At 54.7% G+C, this 23,143-nt stretch overlaps 8 protein-coding genes across 8 annotated transcripts; 4 read left to right on the top strand and 4 right to left on the bottom strand.

The window, feature by feature from the left end:
- Positions 1-235: 235 nt before the first annotated feature.
- LMH87_011378 (uncharacterized protein) lies at positions 236-6,907 on the top strand (the record flags this gene model as incomplete). Its single annotated transcript, XM_056200510.1, has 3 exons — positions 236-487; positions 555-6,815; positions 6,869-6,907. The coding sequence occupies 3 exons, from the start codon at positions 236-238 to the stop codon at positions 6,905-6,907; spliced, it is 6,552 nt and encodes a 2,183-aa protein (XP_056052352.1).
- Positions 6,908-7,300: 393 nt separating this feature from the next.
- LMH87_011377 (uncharacterized protein) lies at positions 7,301-8,245 on the bottom strand (the record flags this gene model as incomplete). The annotated part of the gene is made up of 1 exon (XM_056200509.1): positions 7,301-8,245. The coding sequence occupies one exon, from the start codon at positions 8,243-8,245 to the stop codon at positions 7,301-7,303; it is 945 nt and encodes a 314-aa protein (XP_056052351.1).
- A 4,781-nt stretch (positions 8,246-13,026) lies between these two features.
- On the top strand, positions 13,027-14,235 carry LMH87_011376 (uncharacterized protein; the record flags this gene model as incomplete). The annotated part of the gene is made up of 2 exons (XM_056200508.1): positions 13,027-13,448; positions 13,503-14,235. 2 exons carry the CDS (start codon positions 13,027-13,029, stop codon positions 14,233-14,235), a joined length of 1,155 nt encoding a protein of 384 aa, XP_056052350.1.
- A 570-nt stretch (positions 14,236-14,805) lies between these two features.
- Positions 14,806-16,110, bottom strand: LMH87_011375 (uncharacterized protein; the record flags this gene model as incomplete). Its single annotated transcript, XM_056200507.1, has 2 exons — positions 14,806-15,889; positions 15,956-16,110. 2 exons carry the CDS (start codon positions 16,108-16,110, stop codon positions 14,806-14,808), a joined length of 1,239 nt encoding a protein of 412 aa, XP_056052349.1.
- Positions 16,111-16,499: 389 nt separating this feature from the next.
- LMH87_011374 (uncharacterized protein) lies at positions 16,500-18,045 on the top strand (the record flags this gene model as incomplete). The annotated part of the gene is made up of 2 exons (XM_056200506.1): positions 16,500-16,612; positions 16,668-18,045. The coding sequence occupies 2 exons, from the start codon at positions 16,500-16,502 to the stop codon at positions 18,043-18,045; spliced, it is 1,491 nt and encodes a 496-aa protein (XP_056052348.1).
- An 824-nt stretch (positions 18,046-18,869) lies between these two features.
- Positions 18,870-20,312, top strand: LMH87_011373 (uncharacterized protein; the record flags this gene model as incomplete). The annotated part of the gene is made up of 5 exons (XM_056200505.1): positions 18,870-18,906; positions 19,011-19,686; positions 19,757-19,957; positions 20,011-20,026; positions 20,100-20,312. 5 exons carry the CDS (start codon positions 18,870-18,872, stop codon positions 20,310-20,312), a joined length of 1,143 nt encoding a protein of 380 aa, XP_056052347.1.
- A 254-nt stretch (positions 20,313-20,566) lies between these two features.
- Positions 20,567-21,584, bottom strand: LMH87_011372 (uncharacterized protein; the record flags this gene model as incomplete). The annotated part of the gene is made up of 6 exons (XM_056200504.1): positions 20,567-20,580; positions 20,684-20,721; positions 20,782-20,837; positions 20,893-21,312; positions 21,370-21,485; positions 21,536-21,584. The coding sequence occupies 6 exons, from the start codon at positions 21,582-21,584 to the stop codon at positions 20,567-20,569; spliced, it is 693 nt and encodes a 230-aa protein (XP_056052346.1).
- Positions 21,585-22,216: 632 nt separating this feature from the next.
- LMH87_011371 (uncharacterized protein) lies at positions 22,217-23,028 on the bottom strand (the record flags this gene model as incomplete). The annotated part of the gene is made up of 3 exons (XM_056200503.1): positions 22,217-22,678; positions 22,731-22,911; positions 22,967-23,028. 3 exons carry the CDS (start codon positions 23,026-23,028, stop codon positions 22,217-22,219), a joined length of 705 nt encoding a protein of 234 aa, XP_056052345.1.
- Positions 23,029-23,143: the final 115 nt, after the last annotated feature.

The raw sequence follows: 23,143 nt of genomic DNA, 5'->3' as shown, positions 1-23,143 counted from the left end.
AGGAGTATCGCGACACGACCAGCTTGTTCACCCGCGCCCATCGGTTCTCGCCCCCCAGCGATATCGGATTACCTCGGTCGGCTACTTTTTAGACGAGTTCTACCCATGTAGCAACTGCCGCGAACAACACTCCGTTTCTACAGTCTCGTTGTCCCTCTCTCGAGCCTACCTGCCTGCCAGCCCCCCCCAGGCAGGCGCTCCATCACATATCCACGACCTTCGCCAAGATCCCTCCATGGTCCCTCCACCAAGAGCGGGATCATTTTCGCCAAATCCTGCCCAAGCCCTCCAGACAGGTTCTATCCACTCTCCGCATCCATCGCACACTGGTGTTCTCAGTGCTGGCGCCAGCCCCAGCACCAGCAGTCCGACGGGGGCCAGCTCCCTTACCAAGATTGTTGTCGCGCAAGTATACCTCCTCCTCAGCACGATCAAGGAGGACAAGGACAGAGCCAAGTGGGAATTGCAGATTGAACAGCTCAGAAAAGTAAGCATCCAGTCGCTTCTTCTTACGTTGATGAAAGCATATGTCTAATCCGCCATCTCCACCACAGCTTATCGATGACCACGGCATGGAAGTCTTCACCAAATACTTCACCCGACTAGTTGTCGGCAATGCGCCACAAATATTTCCTGGCCTAAACAGGCCAGTTGCCAACCCTGGCAACTACCACATCCTCGTCAGCGAAATGCGGAAGATTGCCATCGACCCTGAACAAGCGCTCAAAATTGCAGAATCTGTTGAAAGCGGGACTGAGGATATTTTCCGAGACTTTGACCTATCTACCTTCATGGAACACTTCAAGCTGGATCCTCTCATGAAAACTCTGCTTGCGCTCGCCTTCAAAATGGGGTCAAGGGTTGATCTGAAGACAAAGGCCGATGCAATTCTATCTACCAACTTCAGTACATTTGCACACATGCTGGAGTTGGCTGATGTGCACACAGATCTCACTCCTGACTTCATGGCGCTAGTCATCGATCGATTCGTCCAGTTTCACCCCCCAAGCTTCACTGGCTCCTCTCGACGCCAGCTCCACGAAGCTATTGTGAAGCGATACGCAAAACTGGATCAAGCCCCTCCTTCGCAGGTTTTGGCTGCTTTAGATCTTGCGCGCGTTCTCACTGACAAGCCTGCCAATGCATTGGCTAGGTACATACAAAAAGCTGGACCTGAGGTGACCCGCGATGAAGAGTCGTGCTTGTCGCATCTGCAAGCACGGCACGGCAACTTCCAGCTAACTCCTGAGCAAGTTTCCTCTGCACTTACATTTGTGACTATCACACAAGCACCTGAGCATGACCCTTCGATTTTAGTCTCTGCTCTCCGCCGAATCGTGCCGAAGACATTTGACTGGAATGACGTCGTTGTATCCTTCGACCAGCCTACTGCAAGGATCGCATCGGCTCAGTTCCTGCGCTTGTACAGGGCTCTCTTGCCAGTAGCCGAGGATCCCAAGTCTAGTCTGGACATTCAGCGACTCTGGGGTGGCACATGGTCTGAACCAGAGGCACAACTGTCTTTCGTAAGCGCTTACGCTTCCTTAACGCCAGAGCAACTCGATGCAACCACCATTCCGGGTCTACAGCGAAGCATTACCCTTGAGGACTACGCAAACTCGGCACAGAAAGTACGTGAGCGGGCTGCAATCGCTGTCAGACACCCCCTCGTTTCTGTCGCAGCTCTGTCGGCCATCTTCAACGCTGCACTGTCTTCAATCCACGCCTCCCAAACGATCGAAGCCAAACGACTGTTCCAGGAGGTCGTAGTTCCGAACCTCGATATCTTCCTTGTTTCTGCATTTGATGTTCCCAGACAGTCTTGGGCGAACATGGCGGTCGAGACCTTAGGCTCATTGTTCGAGAACTTTCTGTACAAACGCTCTCCCGAGTATGATTTCGTGCTCGACAGCCTTTGGCGGAAAGACAAGGAATGGGTAGGCCAGCGCCTGATTGACGCACACGCTGTCAAGTCCAGCGATCTGCCACTTATTTTCGAGCATGCCGTTAAACACAGCTGGCTGGATGAGCTCGTTTATCTACCAAATGGATTCGGTCTTGATCTAGCAGCGCTGGCTCACGCCGAAGGATACCTTGATCTCTCCAAATGGGCCAGATACAACGCTGACCGAAGCACGGAGATTTCTAAAACCTTGCTTCAGTTCCTCATGATCAAGGCTAGCAAAGAAATGGAATATCAACGACCGGAGAATGCGCACCTGCCCAAGTCTACAACACCACTTCAAGTCCGCACCGTATCTACTTTGCTACAGATTCTTGAGGACTTGATGCCCAGGGCTCCGCTTCACGACCTTATCATTGTCCAGCGTCAGTGCATCACAGCCTACCCACGACTCATCAACTACGGCGAAGGCTATGACGACATCATCGATGCCAACTCAGCACATGGTAACAGTCTCCCGCTGGCAGCCAACAACAAGATGGAGGAGCACTACAAGCGAATGTACAGCGACGAAATCCCCGTTCGTACCATTGCAAGTATTCTCGGTCAATACAAGCATTCCAGAGATATGCTCGACCAGGACGTCTTCGCTTGCATGATTCACGGCTTATTCGACGAATACACCCACTACGTCGACTATCCTCTCGAAGCTTTGGCAACCACGGCTGTTCTTTTTGGTGGCATAATTTCCCACAAGTTGATTTCTGACCTTCCGCTCAAGATCGGTCTTGGGATGATTCTTGAGGCCGTCCGTGATCACCCCCCGGATGAGCAGATGTACAAATTCGGCTTGCAAGCTCTGCTACAATTATTTTCTCGATTCCGGGAATGGCCTGGATTCTGTAAGCAGTTAATTCAGGTTCCTGGCTTACAAAACACGGAGGCCTACAAAAAGGCTGAAGAGATTGTTCGCGAGCATGAAGATGATTCGTCTAGAGGACGAGGCAGCGCCGGCACTCCCCATTCGATGGGCTTCGCTGGCGATGCCCTAGCGAACGGTAATGGCGACGATCTTGCCGTAGCCGATCGGCCAACCGCACCATTCACAGCTCTTGGTACTGACCCTGTTCCCCCAGGGGCCGGATATGAGGACCCCGACGAGGATGAGCAAGGCAAGATCCAGTTCGTTCTCAACAACATTACAGAGCAGACTCTCGATTCCTCCTGCTTGGATCTTCAGGAGGTATTGAATGAGAAGCATCAGCAGTGGTTTGCCAGTCATCTGGTGGCAGAGCGGGCAAAGCTGCAGCCAAACTACCACCATGTATACCTTGACTTGGTAAAATTCTTTGAAGATCCGTCTCTATGGAGCGAGGTGCTTAGAGAGACCTATATCAGCGTCGCTCGCATGCTCAACTCTGAAGCCACCATGCAGAACTCGACGGAGCGGACACACTTGAAGAACCTTGGTGGCTGGCTTGGTCTCCTGACACTTGCTCGCGACAGGCCTATCAAGCATAAAAATATTGCCTTCAAGCAACTGCTCATCGAGGCTCACGATACGAAGAGGCTCATTGTGGTGATCCCTTTCGTTTGCAAAGTGCTTCTGCAAGGCGCCACATCAGTCGTCTTTCGACCCCCGAACCCGTGGCTGATGGACATCATATATTTATTAATCGAACTATATCATCACGCCGAGCTCAAACTAAATCTCAAGTTCGAGATTGAAGTCCTCTGCAAGGGTCTCAGCCTCGATCACAAGAGTATCGAGCCCTCCGGCGAAATTCTTAATAGGCCAGCAGTGGAGGAGCCTGCGGCAGTGCTGGCCATTGAGTCGCTTGAGCCATACGAAGGAATACCGTTGAATGGTCTTGGCTCAGGGGTCGTTGCTGGTCTCTCCCCTCAAGCTGTGGCGCCGACCATTCCTGACCTGAGTTCTCAGATCACTATTCCGCCCACAAACGAGATGGTGGTAAGCACTGCTAGGCTGAGCGAAATTGTGCGGAGCGCTGTCAGCCGCGCCTTGGAGGATATTATCCAACCCGTCGTTGACCGGTCAGTCACGATCGCCGCAATTTCGACACAGCAGATGATCAGAAAAGATTTTGTTTCAGAGCCAGATGAGAATAGGATCCGCACGTCAGCCATTAATATGGTCAAGGCCACGGCTGGGAGCCTGGCTCTTGTGACGTCCAAGGAACCTCTGAGAGCGAATTTGACAAACTACATGCGCAATCTTTCAAACGATCTTCCGTCTGGTCTTCCGGAGGGGACGATTATCATGTGTGTTAACTCGAACCTCGATCTCGCCTGCAACATCATCGAGCAACAAGCTGAAGAACGCGCTGTGCCTGAGATTGAGGAGCTTCTCGAATCTGATTTCGACGCGAGGCGCCGATTCAAGGCCCAGCATCCTAACGAGTCTTCGTACCCGGCAAATATCAACCGATGGGCGATGACCATTCCCAACCCTTTCAAGCTGTCTCCGAACATGCCTGGTCTGAACCCTGAGCAAATGGCCATATATGAAGACTTTGCCCGCCAGCCGCGCAACACCACGACCACGGTCGCTTCTGGCGCTAACCACGAGCCGTCCGCGTCTGATGCAACAAGATCACTTGCCAACGAGGTGCTGCAAGAGCCTTTCTCCACCCTGCCAAACATACCCACTCCTGCCGAAACACCTTCACTTCAGCAGCTCGGATCACAGATGCAGCCCTATGGTCCTCTCCAAAGCACTGCGGGAGGCATGTCGAACGGAAGGTCCAGCAGCTATCCCATGGAAGCGCATGGTCTGGCAGAGCGCCTTACCAAATTGCTGCAGGAATTACTCCGTGCCGCTGGCGAGGCCCGCGTAGAACACTTTGCCGACTTGCCTCGCCCTCACCAAGTTCTTGACGTTGTCGACGCGCTGGTTCAGTTGATCATCAAAACATCCCAGAGCTCGGAGGAATTTCCCATTTACGCTGCCGAGCAGATCACTGCTGTTATTTTCCAGCAGGTTGAAGATAACCTAACTCTGGAGAGCCTTGTTCACGTCATGGAAACATTGCGCAAGATTTCCGGTCCCGGCTTGAACAGCCGCGTGCGTGCCCTATTCAGCCAGCAGCCAGGGAGCAGCTTCCTCAGCTTGCCTCTACTTGCTGCTCTCACGCGGACTGATCTCCTCGATTGGAGAAGCATCGACCTTGCCATGTCGAAGGCTATGGATGCCAGAAAGGAAGGCTCCCTCGACTTCGTGGAGCAGATGTTTGATCTCGTTCTGCTGAATAGCCGCCCTATTGCTCTCTATGCTGACTTCGTTCGCACCTTGGAGGCGGCATGGAGCTGGATAAACGCGGATGGTGACTCTGCTGTCGGACAAAGGCTCAAGGGCAAGCTTGTTGGCTCTGGTATGTACCAGCCATCTCAAGGCAACGGAAACGAGTCCTCCTCGAGACAGGATCAAATGGAATATGTTTTCGACGAATGGGTGCACTTGTGTAACAACCAGAATGCATCGAGCTCCGCAGTCGATGCATTTGTCAAGCAGCTACGCGCTACACAAGTTATTCGCAACAAGAACGACTTCTTTCTTTTTGTCCGCACAGGCATCGATCTGTCTGTTGAACGCTTCGAGCACCTGATCCACGCTGGAGGCGACGGCTACATCATGATTGATGCTCTTGCAAAGCTCATTGGCGTGTTTGTCAGCATGCACCAAGATGGTGTTACTACCCGTGCATCATTTGTCGACTCGGTGTTTGTTATCATCACTTTGGTGGTTTATCATCATCACACGAATCGTGGTGAGCACTTCAATCAGAGGCTCTTTTTCCGCCTGCTCTCGATGTTGCTGCACGAGCTGCACAGTGTTTGCGATCAGCTACCAGAGGATGAATCGAGGCAAATCATGTTGACTGTCGCCAGCAGAATGGAGCCGCTCGGCCCGTTCCATCTGCCTGGTTTCGTCTTTGGCTGGCTCTCGCTCCTGCAGCACCGGTCCTTCATGCCAAACTTGCTGTCTGTGCCTGATCACGCGGGGTGGAAGCAGTTCTCCAAGCTTCTGTGTCAGCTTTTGAGCTGCTTGGGCGAGCAGCTTAACGCTTTTAGCGTGTCACCTGTCGCCAAAGAGCTGTATCGGGCCACGCTCAAGCTTCTCGTCATTCTTCAGCATGACTTTGCTGACTTTGTTGCCGCGCATCACGTTGATATTTACAAGGCCCTCCCAGCCCACTGCTCTCAGCTTCTCAACGCTGTCCTCGCTGCACAGCCACAGCACGGCTACACAAAGGTGGTCACCAAGGGCAAGAATACTGCTGAACACGCAGAGACCAAGGTCTACCCAGGTCTCGTGGATGACTCGAAAGCTATTCTGCAGCAGGCGGGGCTTCTGGAGGGTGTTGAACAAGTAGTCCAAGGCGCCACTTCCGAGGGCATTATGGCCCAAATTGTCCACAGCATGAGCACTGGTTCCAATCACGAAGCCACGTTTGGCCAGGTCCCAGTCTCTGCCAACATTGATGTCATTAATGCCATTGTTATTTATCTTGGCAACCAGGCAGCAGAGCGCATGTCCGGCACGGAACCGATTACCATCAACGGCAAGGAGCCGGAGGCTGCGGCCTTGTCTGTGCTTGTGCACGAGGTGTCGCCGGAGGCTAGATACTATCTTGTATCGAGCATGATCAACCAGCTACGATACCCAAACTTGCACACCGAGTTCTTTAGCCAGCTGCTGCTGCACATTTTTGGCAATGACCTACATGACCCGGAAGACACGGACATTCGCCAGGAGATCACAAGAGTCTTGCTCGAGAGGCTCATTGGATTCTGGCCACAGCCATGGGGACTGATGTACATGGTCGTCGAGCTTGTCAAGAACGAAAAGTACATGTTCTTCGATCTGCCATTCATCAAGTCTACTCCGGAGGTATGTTTCTCAGGCTACTTATTTTGTCCAACAAGTGCTAACATGTTGTCTAGGTGGCAGAACGATTTCATACTATTCTTCAGCGAGTTTAGGAGCTCGCCGTTGAACCTTCTAGAATGCTCGGCTACTGACGCCGATGCGATGTTTACGAGTAGCAGGCAAGGCGTTTTGCTTGCATGATATGAGAGCATTAAACAAGGAGGGTAAAATGGTTTTGAAGTGTTGCATGAAGTATTTGGAAACGGCGGAAATGACGTCAGCGAGAGAGCCAGACCTCCGCATTGGGGGATGTGGACGTTTGGGTCCAGCGACGAAATTTCTTGTATTAAGTTTAATGCATCAATGTATAATAATAGGGGAAGAGACTGGAGATGTTTGAGATAATACCACGGCGCAAAAGTTGGTTTTCGGCTTTGCATACATTTTTCAATATGATGCTTCTTCACGGCTACCTGCGTGTACTACGTCGCCAATAATCCATAGTACTAGATAACCAGAGTGCCCTTCATGACCTTGACGGCCTGGCCAGAGAGATGGGCCTGGTCAATTGTATTGTCCTTCATCGTCACGTCGACGACAATGTTGCTCTCGCGACCCATCTCCACGCCCTGCGTCAGCTCGTAGCGCCGCTTCGCCGCCTTCTGCTCCCCCAGCGCGGCGCTCAGGTAGCAGCACAGCGCCGACGACGCCGATCCCGTGGCGGGGTCCTCGCACAGCGCGTCAATCATGCGCGTGCGCAGCGTCACCACCTCCACGCCGTCCTCCTCGCCGGTGCGCGACGTGCCCGTCCGCACGTAGTAGAAGCGGCAGCACAGGCCCGACCGCCACCCCTCGTCGAGGAGCGCCCCGACGGGGCCGGTAAACGGCGACTCGGCCGCCTGCGCGAGGACCTCGAGCGACGGCAGCTCAATGAGGACAAAGGCCATGCCGTTGACGATGCTGTAGATGGGGGCGTCGAGCTCGGCGGCGCGCACGGCGGGGACGGCGGAGAGGCCCTCGAGGAGGTGCGCAGAGGAAGAGGCGAGGTCGCGGAGCTTCTTGGCGTGCAGGTGGACGTTGTGCGGGATGGCGGCGCGCGCGGCGTTGGGCCCGGTGCTGGACACGGGGATGGGGCCGGCCTTGGTGACGATGGTGTCGACGGCGCCGCTGCCGCTCAGGAGGGACACGGCGGCACCGATGGTGGGGTGCCCGGCAAAGGGAATCTCGGCATTGGTGACGAATATGTCGACGGTGCGGGACGACGAGCTGCTGGACGAGGCGGGCTCGTGGATGAAGATGGTCTCGGAGAGGTTGAACTCGCGCGCGACGGCCTGCTTCTGGGCCTGGGTGGGCGGCGCGGGGAGGTCGGCGGGGATGGTGACGACGGCGAGGGGGTTGCCGCGGTAGGGTGTGTCGGTGAAGACGTCGTACGTCTCAAAGGGAAGCTCCATGGTTTGCTGTTGTTTTCGTGGAAAGTGCTTCCTGAGAGATGAAGAGAGGGAGCTGAAGCGGGGTGGGTGAGTGAGGAGGGTGTATAGGTGAGTGAGGGGTTGTATAAGTGAGCCCAGAGTCGTGCCGTTTGGCTTATCTCGAGATTGATGGACAAGCTTGAAAGCTTTTATAGAAGTAAAAGAAGAGGCAATTTGACTCTTACGAGTATAGAGCCGTGCGGTTGCGTTTGTATGCGACGACTCATACCCAGCTCCGCTCGCGCGCCCTTGGTGTTGACGAGCCAAAGTGGACTGAGAAAGGCGTGTAAGTGGACGGCGTGGACAACGGAGGAGAGCTTTGCAGTAACAGGATTACGTACATTGAAGAACGTCAAGCTGTTAGCCGAGCATATGCCGATGAGTCACTGGCCCCTCTCGCGGTCCGATATCGAGAAGACGCATTGCGCAATGAAGATTGCAGGCATGTCTAGATTGATCAGAATGTTGATGTAACATTGGAAGATTTATGCACAGAGACTAAGTTTTGCTCCGCTGCGCAGGAGTGCGTGCTTCAGTTACCGCCAGCACTGTGCTGACTTACGGGCCTAGATGTACAGGACGACGGTTGAAAGGCATCTACGGCGCAATGCAGCGTAGCACAACGATACTTGGACAACGGCTCAGATCTTGTAGCTAAGTATTTTATGTAGCTTTTAGTGTTGAATGGGGGAAAACAGCGGCCGTGATCAGAGCGGTTCGAGTTCACACATGTCTCACGTCTCAGACTAGGACTGGCCAGTGCAGAGTGACTGCACAGAGCAGCGTTGGCCGAAATTGAAAGTCAAGCTAGAGCAAGTCGTGCGGCTCTACTCCCAGCTGGAATGAACGCAACGCAGATCAAGCTTCCCCGCCCGAATCGCGAAGCTGCGTCGATTGGCGTGATAGTCTGCAGCCGCAATTGCCCATTCGTCGATGGACGACACTAGCTAAACCAAACATCGGAGAGTCTGAGAAGAAGCAGGTGACGAGGGGTAGAATGTATCCAATCCGATCAATCAGTAGTCTGGCCGCCATCACCTGTTGGCCTTGATATCCTGGCCGTGGCACAATGACGGAGGAGCCGGCTGATGGCGGACACCATCGTCAACCAATCGCGACACTACATCTAGGTCATGCCTTTTTTGTGCTGCTTGATTCATGTTTTTCAACCTTGACTTTTCTACTCATCATCGCAGCTCTGTTCAGCGACAGCAACCTTATTTGCGACGACTGAGGAGGGGTCGGGTTGTTGGTGACAGCCAGCCGATGGATGGCAGACTAGGCCAAAGCTTATCGGGGCACGTTCGTTTGCGGACATTATGCGCCCGTCCGGTCGACGGGCGGGCAGTGCACAGACATCTTACAACCGTCCTCTACTTACTGGTTTTACTAGCACAGCTATAAGCACGGTGGAACAGCTCGCCGAAGACGAGGGCAGTCGGCTGCTAACAATAATCGGCCAGACCAGAAGGATAAACCGGGGCATCGTGCAGAGATGAAAAGAAAGAAAGCAGGCCGAGGGATGCAAGCCACAGGGCCCCAGTGGAAAGTCTCGTACCTGCGTTTTTGCTCCATATGTTGGACGATAGCTAGCCAATATTATCGTGGTGAGCGGAGCCTGTTGGTACCTTTACTACGGCAACAAGCGGGCAGTTGGCAGTTCCACAACGACGAGAATAAAATTGAGGGTCCCTGTTTTTTTTTCTCTTTGACGAGAAGCCGAGAAATTACAGTCGCGCGAGCAGAGAGGGTCATAATCGGGGCTGTTCGACCATCACAGTGTGAGCAGCTTACCAGTACTTACTCAGTACTGTCAAGTACGAGGAGGAAGGGCCAGGGAGTTGACGACATTGCCATGGTCTTGAAGTGCTCAGTAGTTGAAACCCGCAAGACGATGGTCCAGATGCTTGCTGTTGGTAGAAAGCGGCAGGTTCCAGTCCTCAAACACCCGGGCTCTCGCATCCCTCTTGGCCGGCTTACACGGGCAAGCAGGGTGGCGCGACGAGCAAGAGGGGCGGGAGAAGGACGCCCGCACGCGAGTGGCTAACGATGCAAGATGGTCAGATGGGGGGCGGGCAGCAGGAGCTGTTGCCGTCACCGTGACCATGGAGCCTGTCCGTCGGGCGGCGGCGGAACTAGGAAGAGGCTAAAATAGCAAGCTCCCCACCAGAAGGTGTTTTCGAACAGAGCCGCATGGTGAGTTGGCTGAGGCGGGCGACGATGCGAGAGTGACGGGAGGGCGAGAGATGAAGGGTGTACTCAGTACGGCCAGCTGTGTGGATGGACGACTCTGGCAAGCTTGTTGCAAGTCTTATTGATGTCTGTCTCTCTCTTTCATTGTAGAGTCAATGAAAGAAATGAATGTGGAAGCGAGACGAGAGCGTGCTCCGCAGATGACGGCGAGTGTTTGCTACCACCAGCTGCGGTGACGGCGGCGAGTCTGGGCAAAGAGCACCAGGCATTCTGCTACGAATCAGGCAGTCAGTTCAGTCTCCTAATAAAAGCAACCACTGCCAGTGTCTGTGTGTTGCTGTTAATAATTTGGTCAGTTCCTCAGCAACTCAGTGCCAGTAACCTTGGTTGGAGGGAAAGCTGCCGCTAGCGTAGCTCCAAACAAATGTGGGTGGGCATATGATTTTTTTTTTCTTTCTTTGCCAATCTTGGACGAGAGAGGGGCGGTTGATGTCACGACTCGTACAGGACCGTCGCTGCCGATAATCATTGACTGATCCAAAGCGTACCAGTATTTTACCAGGACCGTGTCTTGCAGGATTTTAGATGGTGCGGTTCGGCGGCTCCAGTTTTCAACGCAGGTGATTGTGCAGAGCAGCGCATCATGCAAGTCGCAGGCAGGCATGGTGGTGATGCTTGCTCACCGCGACTTGTGTCATGCGAGCGCTGAGTAGCGTAGTTGCGTAGGTAGGTAGGGTAGTTATTAGGCGTGTGAAAGTTGTAGACGCTGGCGACGAACCGGTGCACCTGGGATGATGGGCTGGTGAGAGAAAAGGTTCAATGGATTTAATTTAGCAGCAACAGTCTGTTATACTGGCTTGTTTGTATATGCCAGAACTGTTTGTATATACGCCGGTTGATATTGATATTATTGCACACGCCCAGGTGACGGCACAATGATAACAGCGAGGACAAACATTCGGTCGCCGAGGGATGACAGGCATAAATTAGGCGAGCGGCGATTGGCCACGGATGGGCACAGGGACCTCCCTAATTCACCCAAAGGAGCAGGCCTTGGCGGGGCATCTTTGCTGAATCAAGCCGTGGCGAGAGAGAAATTATTCAGAGCAAACCGGGGGGGAAGACTTGGACGAGAAAAAAATAAATGAAGCGCAGGTGGCCGTGGCGACAAAAACCTGGAGTGTCCGATGGCCAGAGTGGGTGACGGTGGACAGTGCTGTGGATTTACAGTCGCCAGTATGATGCTGTCCTTGGTATTGCGCTGCCGGCTGGGTTTATCGGGCGGCCATGCAAAGTAAAAGGATGTCTTTGTCCATGACTTTTTCATCTGCATCGTCATGTTTTTTTTTTGTTTTTTTTTTACCGCCATGTTGCAGAGATGCAAACAAAGCCAGCCGACGCAAGTACTCGGTACAGATTAATACAAGTACCAACACCACACCGCGCAGTAGTGTGGCGGCGGTACCAACCAGTGCGGCCAGCGCCAGCCTGGACCAAGACCTGGACCCCTACATTACCTACTTACCGGCACACACTCCTGCGCCTCCGAGGCTGAGTGGGGAACCTGGAAAATGTGGGCGGTGTGAGCTTTTTTTGATTCATCACTCCAAACATCAAGGGGATGCCGAGCGTGACTGACACGAGCAAAGGCAATTGTGTGTAAAACCAGGTACAAAAATTCTATTGATGCTGCTATTATTTTGCAATGTATTTCCAGTCCTACTCCTACGAGTGCCGCCGATATCCTGCCAATATATGCCACAACTTATACCTGCTGGCTGGAATGCTTCTCCCTTGGGGAAACTGAGGCAGAAAAATCAAAGAGGCAAGTGCAGGGGTCGGGACATGGCCCGTGCTGCAGACTGACGTTCTAGTGGCCCACTTCGGCATGCAGGCATCCTGCCGGCCAATGGGAGCCGCGCAGAAAAAAAAAAAGTTCAAAGCTCTCGTGCTTGCTGGCCCTCCGGACCTCTGTTCGCCCACCCCCAAAATGCGCCCCAAGGGACCCCCCCGGCCTGCTGGTCCGCTGCTAATCGCCTGAGCTCTTGCCTCCCCAAGCCAGCCGGAGCAAAAAAAAAAAAAAAAAAAAAAAAAGGTGCTGCACCACCACTCCAAACCAGCCCGCCAAAATCCAATCCCGACCCCCTTCCCTAGGTTGTCTCTCCAGACAACCCCCCCCCGACACTCTCCGAAACATATCACAACATCACCGCTTCCCTTGTCAAAGGCTTGCTTGGTACTTGTCGTTTTTCTCTACATCTTCTATTGTTGCATCACTCTATTCCTCTCGTCAACAGTAGCCGCTCTCTGCTTCCCAAAAACACCAACCTTGTCTCCCGCTAGCGATATCCACTCCCGCCTACCCTTCCGCATCCGTCACCTCTCCCTCCTCAACCAACTCCCACGCTGCGAACCGCCCATTCCGCCTAAGCGAACGACGTTGGTATCGATACAATAACAAACTCTCGCCAATCACTTTCTACCCCTCTCCTGTATCGCCTCGTCGTCCCCCAAGACTGCTTGCGCCTCCGCAAACACCCTTCTTCCCGGTCGCAAACGCCACGCCCACCATGCCTTACAACACACGGCGCAAGTCGCTGTCCCTGCCCAGCCTGGGCATTCACATCCCCGTGACGCACGCCGCTCGCGCCGCCGCCTCGGCTTCGTCTTCCAAGTCTGCCTCCCGTCTCTCGACCTCGCCTACCGCGCCCGCCGCTGAGTCCACCGAGTCGCATCCCAGCAAGCGTCTCAAGCGTTCGCACATCGGTCCTGCGCCCGCCGAGGCCATTGAGCAAAGCCCCCCTCCCTCCCCTACCGTCGCCAACAGCATCGAGATGACCGACGCCGACTCTGTCTCCAAGATTGATCTGTCCACCGTCAACGACGACATTGTCGAGGGCGTCATTGTTCAGCTACAGACGACCGGCAACCGTCCCCATCTTGTCAAGGACCTTGCCATCGTCCTCGGTCAGACTCTCACTTCGGTTCAACAGTAAGCCCCCTCGACTCCTCTTGTCTCTCCTACGTGCTAACCCACCATCACTAGATCTGCCAACCCTTGCGCCATCATCTCCTCTCGCCTCTCTTCATATCTCAAGCGTCCTGTCTGGTCTGCTTCCTCTCCCTGCCCCTTGGCCAAGGAGCTCGAGACTGTCCACCCCCGTCGCACTTACTTCTTCCTCACTACCCAGCCTCGCCAGGAGCTTCCTGACCCCAGCATGGTGCAGCCCATTCTCCCCGCTGCCATCATCACCCCCTCCGTCTCCCTTACCGACGACTCTGGCTCTGACGCCGAGGGTCGCCGCCGCGAGCTCAGCCCTTCTCCCGAGGTTGATCTCTCTCCTCAGGAGTTTGAGGACAGCTTCGACGACATGTTCCTCCCCGGTACACCTGCCGGCTCCTTTTCCTCGTCGCGCCGCGTTAGAATCGCCCGCGACTTCCGCCACGACTCGCCCCCTCTGGAGAAGGATGAGCGCGAGTTCACACAGACTGCCGACGTTGTTCTCAAGCGCAAGCTCTCCGAGACCACTCCCGTCGTCGTCGACCCCGCTGACCGCGTCATTCTGGCCGAGTATGGCTTTCGCGACGACATGTGGTTCGGCGATAACCGCACTGCCTCGTCTACTTCCTTCCTTGCCAGTCCCGCTATTAAGCCTAGCGCTGGTCCCTTTGGTCGCAAAGACGAAGACGCCGATAACTGGCTGCGCCTCTTTGGCGGCGAGCAGGGCGCCGAGAGCATCGAGATTGAGGAGCTCGATGGCCTCCTGGACGCCTATTAAGCCTCGGCTCACTATAGAATGTACGATGGGACGATGCGTATGAGCTGCGCTTCGACCGTCGTCCCCGGGGCAAGTCCCCATGTTTTTTTTCGCACTGTACAAACTTATTTGATACTCGCATCTGCGCGCTACTACGAAGACGCTATTTGGCGGATGTCTACGATATACATGTATATATATACAACGTTGCCACTGGGCAACGACCCTGCAATTGGCTCAGACTGGATTACGACAAAAAGGCACTGGTTACGGAAAATGGTTTTTTGATATCTTTTTGCTTTATTACAAGAACGGCGTTTTATGGATTTAGTTATTTCGGCTTAGCGGTTTACATCAAAAGAATATACCACTCACTGCACCTATCATACTCGCCTCGATGGATTCGTGAGATGAAAACAGGCATGTACAGAAGACAGGCCTCTCTATTTTGTTGTACAGGAGCCACCCAAACTTGTACTCGTACATTCAGCCACATGCATCCAGACCCGTATACATGTACAACATATACAGCCATTTGCAAGTGCAAACTAGTATACACGTACAGCCTCAGCCTCAGCCTCCAAATTGCGTCTATTGCTTTGCCACGGCCGGCGTCTGCTCCTCCACCTTGAGTTCCACCCACACCAGCGTGCCCATCTGCAGCACCTTGGGCCTCTCGACCCTGACAATCGTCAGCCCGGGCGTCTTGCGCGCCGCCTCCTCGACGAGCGCCTCGATGTCGCGGTTCCACCAGCACCCGTACTTTTCAAAGTGCTTGCCGGCGTTCCGGTCCAGCAGGCCGTTGACGAGCCCGAAGAAGCCCCGGCCGTGCTCGAGCAGCACGATGCGCCCCGTGCCCGGCTTGACAGCCGAGGCGAGGTTGGTGAGCACGGCGACGGGGTCGGACACGGAGCACAGGCCAAACGTCTGGATGATGGAGTCGTATTTTTTGTTGTTGGCGGTGGTGGTGGAGGGGGTGGCAAAGGTGCGAGCCGCGGGGAGCGCGTGGTGCGCGTCCGAGTGGACGAGGCGCAGACGTCCGTCGAGAAAGGCGAGCTGCCCGCCGGTGTGGTCCGCCATGGACGAGGCGCGCACAATCGGCGCCGCGTCTTTCAGTGGCGGCACCGTCTTTGTGAGTTTTTGGCGCGCCACGTCGAGCATGTCGACCGAGATGTCCAGGCCGGTGAACGAGGTGATGCCCTTGAAGGAGCGTCGCAGCTTCTTGGCCTTGGTCTCGTCCTTGGCCGCTTCGAGCGCGTTGGTGATGGGCGACCAGTCATAATACTCGAGGTTGCGCCCGGAGCCCATGGCCAGCTCCAGCACGTCGCCGCGCGCGTGCTCGGCGAGGCGCCGCCGGAGGCTCGTGATGCCCATCCAGAACTCGGGCCAGTTGAGCTCCTTGTCAAACTGCTCGGCGTTGTCGCCCGTGAGGGCGGGCGGGCGGCCGGTGGGCGCCGCGTCGGAGTGGTCGGCATCGCATGCGCAGGGGGAGGATCGGAGGGTCGCGGCGGCCGTGCCGAAGATGTAGAAGCCGAGGGCGCCGGCGACGAGGGCGGCGCCACTGAGCGGAAGCCATGTCGCGCGCCACACGGTCAGGAGGGTGTCGGCCTGCGGTGGTGGTTGGGATCGTGATTTCGCGCCGGGCGGTGGTCGAGGACGGGCTTGCGACGCTCTGCTGTTGGGTTGGTCAGGTTTTCGGGGGTTTGGTATTGGTGTTGGTGGTGGTGATGGTATTTCATACGGTTTATAGGGCATCGTGGGCTCGGGTGCCTTGGCTTTCGACTTTGGCGCGATGCGCGACTTGCGAGGCCCATTGTCGATGTGCGCACTGCGGCGGCAGCACTGGGCGCGAGCTGCGGCTGCTGCGGCACGGCGCGTCGTCACGCAGGCGTTCATCGGGTGCGCATAGCTATTATATACAGTAGATAGATCGATTGCTGGGCGAGTCGGCCGAGTAGCTCGAGGCTGATGTCGACGACGGGTTGAATTGGTGTAAGTGAATGTTGTCTCCAAAAGTCAAAGTGTACTTTTTTTGCATGCGGCGGAGTCGCAACGGCCCGAGTGGCCTCGATGCCGATTCCGCGTTGCGCTTTCTCCATATAAGTGGGTCGTTGCTAGTGGACGTCAAGTCGACGCCTGACAACGTGAATTCATTTTACCCTGTACTGACATCATCTTTTGCGATTGCCGGCTATTCGCCATAATTGCTGGCCACTGGATAATATATCCAGGAACCAATTTCCGATACAGAGCCGGAGATTATATTCATATGGGGTTTTGTCAAAATGGCGAGCCAAGGGGACTTGCAGGAGCTCCTGCGCATGTTCACAGCCCGTAAAGTGTCCATGTTAGCAGCTATGGGTCACGTCAAGTCGCTTCAGGCCAAAAATCTCAAGAGGTTGGTTTACACGTTGGGGCGAGTACAAATGACACAATCCTGACCGACTACTCAGCATCGAACAAATAGCAGACGCACCGTTGGCGACATTGGAGGATGTGCTGAAAGACGCGAAATTGGCCAAGGGCTTCCACGCAGCATGCAAATCTCACAGCAAGAAGCCCGCCGCGGCAACCAAGCGCGGCGCAGAGGATGTGACTTCACCAACGTCCAAGAAGCCCAAACTAGAACCTACGAAACGCGACCTAGACTACAGCTCCATGGCGCCGGATGACTTGGAGGCATCGATGGAGCTACCGCTGGTGGAGGACGAGGCCCTGATACGCGACACCACCATCGTGACAAACAGGGCGCCCCTAGTGCTTGCCTTTGCCGTCGAGGTCCTCCGGGTGACAATGCCCGAGCAGCCACCGAGCAGCAGACTGAGCCTGGCACAGGCACTGGTGAGCGCCAACTCACGAAGCAAGGCCATCAGTATCGGCATCGAGAAGCCCGGCGGAGAGGTTCCGGTTGCCGAGGGCCAGCCCAAAGTGCGCGTCATGGGGCGCGAGATTCCTGTACTTAAGCGCGGTGATTATACATGGTCGGGCGCACCGAGCAAGGAGGGTGATGTCGCAGATACAGGCAGCGCGAGCACGCCGCAGGAGAACAAAAAGACCTGGACCGCGAGTGCGACGCTGACGTCTCGTGCCTCTACGTTTGTGGCGCATGCAGCGAAGGTTTCCAACGCTAATACGCGACCGAGTCTCATCAAGCAGCTCATGGCGGAGCGTCCGGACCTGGAAAGCGCGTCGCACAATGCATGGGCCATCCGCACGAGCTTTGGCAACTCGCCCCTGGTGCAGCAGGCCTCGTTTGACGACGGCGAGTCCGGCTGCGGCAAATTCATGCTGGACATTATGAAGGAGGCCAACATCACCAACTCGCTCGTGGTCCTGACGCGCTGGTTCGGCGGCGTGATGCTGGGACCGGACCGGTGGCGGCTGATGCGCGAATGCGTCAATGACGCCCTCGCCGCGCGGCAGCGTACGGGGGCGACCTTTGTGGCGGGGGAAGCGGCCGTATGGGGCCTCGATACGCAGGATACGAACCCGTCTACGTCTACGGTCGGGATGGGCATACACAGGCCAGAAGGCGCGCGGAATTACTTGCTGCGCTCGTTTGGGTCGGTGGCGACGCCAGAAGGAGGGCCCAAGAAGACGGTGACGGCCATGAATGACGAGAAGCAGGAGAACTTGGCACGGCTACTGGGTGCTCTGCGAATTGTCGTGGAGAGCTGGTCGGGCGTGCTGACAAAGGACGAGCTGGACAAGAGAGCGTGGAATTGGTACGTGACTGCGCGACCGGATGTGCAGTATGGGCCGTCTGGTTGGGGAGCTCGAGGAGAGTTGAAGCTAAGCAAGATATTGGACCTAAAGCGTGATGTGAGCTGAGCGCAGGATTATACTCAATGTCAATATTGCAGCACCATGTGTAACTCGCAAGGTCGTGAGGCGTGGGTGTTGATTGATTAGAATGGCCGTCGCTGGGCACCACAAGCATACCTTATCGATAGGCCCCGCCAGAACGCGTCGACGCGCGGGGTGACCAAGGACGATATTATGACGCGGACGAGGACCATGTTGCAGCGATACGCAAGGCGACAGAAACTCGTTGCTATTTCCATGTAGACCAAAATATACAACTATGCTAGCTGAGGTTTCGCTCTGTTTGAACCACTCGACATCTGCCCACGCTTCGTTATTAAGCTGTTGAAGAAGCTGTTGTGTCGCTCCGCCACCGCCATCACAAGTAAACAGAAGAGCAACAAAAACAAAACGGCTAGCTACACAAAAAGCAAACGTTGAAAGGAATAAAACCCAAAAATCGTGAGACAGATTTGTCCACAGCAGCTGAAAGACGTCAACAAAAGGAAAAAAAAAAGAGTCTGATCCTGCAGCGTGTCGATGAACCAACGCGAACGCTCTGTGGTGCGACATTGAACGGACCCTGGCTAGACCGGTTGCTATTTAATTTCTGCCCGCCCTTGAAGTTTACCCTCGTAAACCTCACCACACCCCACCGAAGCACTTTTTGTTGTACCGGGTGGCCTCTCGACGACGACGGCTCTGTTCTTTTACGACTTCTTCTCTGTTTTTGTTGTCACGCTCCTTTTCCCTTTTTATTTTTACGACGACGACAAACCATTCCAACGGGCGGGCCTGTTTCATCACAGCACGAAAACGACAAGATACAAACACACACACACAAATCAATCATGGATAATTACCAGAAGCTAGAAAAGGTCGGCGAGGGTGAGTAGCTACCATCAGGCTCCCACCGACGCCGCGCGAACGAAAACAGACATGCAGCGACAGAGCAACAACGTGAAGCTAACCATCATCTGTCCCTTGCACAGGTACCTATGGTGTCGTATACAAGGCCCGCGATCTCGCCAACGGCGGCCGCATAGTCGCGCTCAAAAAGATTCGCCTCGAGGCCGAGGACGAGGGCGTGCCCAGCACCGCCATCCGCGAGATCTCGCTGCTCAAGGAGATGAAGGACCCCAACATTGTGCGCCTCTTCAACATTGTCCACGCCGACGGCCACAAGCTCTACCTCGTCTTTGAGTTCCTCGACCTCGACCTCAAAAAGTACATGGAGTCGCTGCCCGTCAGCGACGGCGGCCGCGGCAAGGCCCTGCCCGAGGGCTCCTCGACGATCCTGTCCCGCCTCGGCATGGGCGACGTCGTCATCAAGCAGTTCATGCGCCAGCTCTGCGAGGGCATCCGCTACTGCCACTCGCACCGCGTCCTCCACCGCGACCTCAAGCCCCAGAACCTGCTCATCGACCGCGACGGCAACCTCAAGCTCGCCGATTTCGGCCTCGCCCGCGCCTTTGGCGTCCCGCTGCGCACCTACACCCACGAGGTCGTCACGCTGTGGTACCGCGCGCCCGAGATCCTGCTCGGCGGCCGCCAGTACTCGACGGGCGTCGACATGTGGTCCGTCGGCTGCATCTTTGCCGAGATGTGCACCCGCAAGCCCCTCTTCCCCGGCGACTCGGAGATTGACGAGATTTTCAAGATTTTCCGGTAAGAGCGCCATGCAAATTTGCCCCCTTGCAACTCTGTGATATCTACTGACTCTGGCCACAACCTTCAGTGCCCTCGGAACCCCCTCGGAAGACGTCTGGCCCGGCGTCACCTCGTATCCCGATTTCAAGTCCTCCTTTCCCAAGTGGAGGAGAGATTACTCGGCCGCGCTCTGCCACAACCTCGACGCGGCCGGCCTCGACCTGCTCGAGGCCATGCTCGTCTACGACCCCGCCGGCCGCATCTCCGCCAAGGGCGCCGTCAACCACCCGTACTTTGAGGACCACGAAGAGGAGCAGCCGACGACTGCGGGCCGCGGCACAGGCTACTACAATTAGAGGTATGTAGCGGCCGGGCCGTGCCCCATTGCCGCCCGGCGGTAGAGTCAAGAGCGCGTCTTGACGTTGTCGCAGCAAGCTTGGAATACGAAAGATGCGGATCGACCTCGAGGGCTTGCTGTCTATGTGTGCTGGGGCACTGCTGGCCCTGGGATATATGTGAACAGAAGAGAACCACGCTCTGGAGAGCGAGGCAGAGACAAAGGCAAGGTGCCGATAGCGGGTAGCCTGGAGCGGCAAGGACGACGTCTTTTGTTGGTTTTTGCCATTTTGCATTACACGAACTAGTGGAGAGAGGTGAGTACAGACACCGCACCTTTGGAATTAGAGCGCATCCCCCACGCCCTGTCTTTTGTGCAGTGTGGATTGGGGAAAGTATTGGCTTTCTTCTTGACTGGATCTACGTTTTCCCCCCTTATTGTTTGCGTGTTTTACTTGGTTTCGGCAGGCAGGGTACTGGAGATGAGCGAATGAAAAATGGTTCAATGGATGCATCATCGACGTGTCCCATATTTATTGTCATTGTGAAAACTGTTTATTCTTCAGACACCTTCGGCTGAGTCTGCCTGGTCTGCTTTGCAAGGTTCAGGCTCGCTACCCTCCCTGTACAGCCGCAACTAGCCTTTCAGATAACTTCTGCGCATCAATTTGGCACCTACCACTAATATAGTTGAAGTCGTCATTCTCAACCACGAAACTATTTTTACGATCAGTGTTAGGCCGGCACGCTTGGTTTTCACGTCTTTCGTGTACTTACGGGAAAAGGCTCCAACTAGTCTTTAAATCAGTTCCATGTTGCAGCTTTTTTTGCACCTGCAGTGTGATTCATTAGCGATGGATATGCTGCCGACGAGGTGTGGGAACCGACCGCATGTTCGAGATCCTCACTCTCGGCTCCGTACACCTTGCAATAATCCCCGTCCACGAATGGTCTCAGTGATTGAAAGGCCAGCTGTTCAAAAAATGACGGCAAGACTGCAGTGACGTTGCCATGGAGAATACTATGTCCGGAGTCGTTGTTCGTGTCGGCCAGAACCTTGACGCCGTGGCATATGGCCCCAACGACATTCGCGCTGGGCTTCCTAGTCATCGGGAAGTATGCTTGCAGCAGTTTGTGTACGGATACTGAGTCGAGGAGCTGTCGAATCGACTGATCTTGTCCTCCAGGGAAGAAGACGAGATTGTAGGCACAAAGATCGAACTCGTTAGCAGACCAGCTTAGAGCGTTTTTCCATTCCTGCGAGGCCGCCATGGACGCATATTTGGATTTTACTGATCGCGAGGTTCCCTTTCAAAGCGAAGAGTTAGTGGCTAAAATGGGTGTGTGTAAAGGAGGCTCCCATACAATCGCTAGTATGCCCTCGAGCATTCTTGCATCGCATCGCGGTGACACGCCGCTTTCCGTAGCGAAGCTCACTTCAAAGCCTGCGGCCCGAAACGATGCATAGGGAATCGCAGTCTCTGTCAAATTGTAAGGTGAGATACGGATCGAAGAGAACGAGACTGTGTACCTGTCGGGTCGTGGCCATAGTCGGCCATCATAATGAGAGCTTTGATCATGGCTTATGGTCTATGGTCTATGCCTGTTTCAGGTCTAAGATGACTAGTTTCTAGATACTTCTTCAATAGAATTACTGTATAAGAGCAGTTATAGAGGGTCGCTAAATAGTGGCGGTTACCTACTACCTCCGGTGAGGCTCGGATGTAACCTCCAGCGGTGTCCACAAGGACGGGTAGTTGCGCACTGCACTGGCCGTCACACGTTGCAGCTAATCCTTATCGACCCAACGCCATCAACTCGATTTCGGCTTTAGCTGGTTCAAATCCACTTGTCCGACTCTGGGAACTCGGCAAGCACTCTCTAGAGAGCATAAACCCGCACCTATACAGAGCTCCCTCGTGCACTATTTCTGATTGTGGTTATAATGATTGCCGCCAAGTGCAAAAGAAGGTTGTTTATTAATCATAATACGAATCCTCATTAGAGGCATGGTGCTGAAGTCAGGACGCCATTACCCCCGTGCGGGCCGGCAATGCCAACTAACCACTCTTGAAAGCAGTGAATACTAAATACAGGCGTACGGTATGGAGAAGACATTTGTTAAACGGAGCTGAGAAAGTTTATTTGTGTGATTTAATGTAAATAGAGTCCATATGTGCTATATGAGAGCCATGACGCACAAAAACCAGCTTCACTGAGTAAAACTGCATGTACTACCGACAGATATGTTGGATCCGTCAAAATCCTGAAAGTCCACGTCGCGCTTTGGGAAGTGAAGCGTATCCAACAGCGCCTCCATCATTCCACTACGACGGCCCCAATTCTCCTCGGCGAAAGCTCTCATCATGTCGGCGCCGTTTAAAAGAGTGCTAGAGCTCCATAGCTTGCCATCTCTCACCCAGCGCCTGTCGGCCCATTCGACATCTGGTGCCATGCCCTTGGACATTTCGAGAAGAACCCTGGGCCCTGCCACAGTTTTCCCTGGTAGCAGTCCCGCTTCAAGGAGCGGATATATGCCACCGCAGATTGTCAGGAACGCACTGCAGTCCTGGAACGCCTTCCTGATATATTGCTTCTCCGTCTCGCTGGTTTGGTAGACACCATGAGCCCCCATGAGGACAATATCCAGACCCGGGGCTGTCGTGAAAGAGTCCTAGACTGACTGTTAAATTCAGGAACTTTTCTACGGCTCGTTGGCGTCGTACAGTTGGGACAATCTTTGCGCCGCCTTTCATAGACGCCGGCTGGCCGTCTTCGTTTATCCAATGCATGACAACATCAATGCCCTCTTCGATCATTTCTGGGGGGAAATTCAAGAATTGAAGGGATTTCTTGTCCATCCAAGTAAACAGCTCCACCGGTGCGACATCGAGCATTTCCGTCGTCCTATGGCGTCTGTAAGTGTTTGATGAGTGTGCGATGAGGGCCGACTTTCGCTTACCCTTTGGTCAAAATCACTCCGATATGGAGGGGCCGATCCGGACTCGTGAGGGTGAAAGACATTGTTTCTAATGCAGTAGAAGCTCGAGGCCGTAATAGAAGCTTGAGGTCTGCATTTTTTAAGCGCAATCACGGGAGGCCCTCTGAGCTTTTTATATTGCATCAATTCGGAAGCCCG

Source organism: Akanthomyces muscarius, chromosome 4 (genome assembly GCF_028009165.1).
Source record: "Akanthomyces muscarius strain Ve6 chromosome 4, whole genome shotgun sequence".
NCBI lineage: Eukaryota > Fungi > Ascomycota > Sordariomycetes > Hypocreales > Cordycipitaceae > Akanthomyces > Akanthomyces muscarius.
This window is presented reverse-complemented; position numbering and strand designations above follow the sequence as displayed.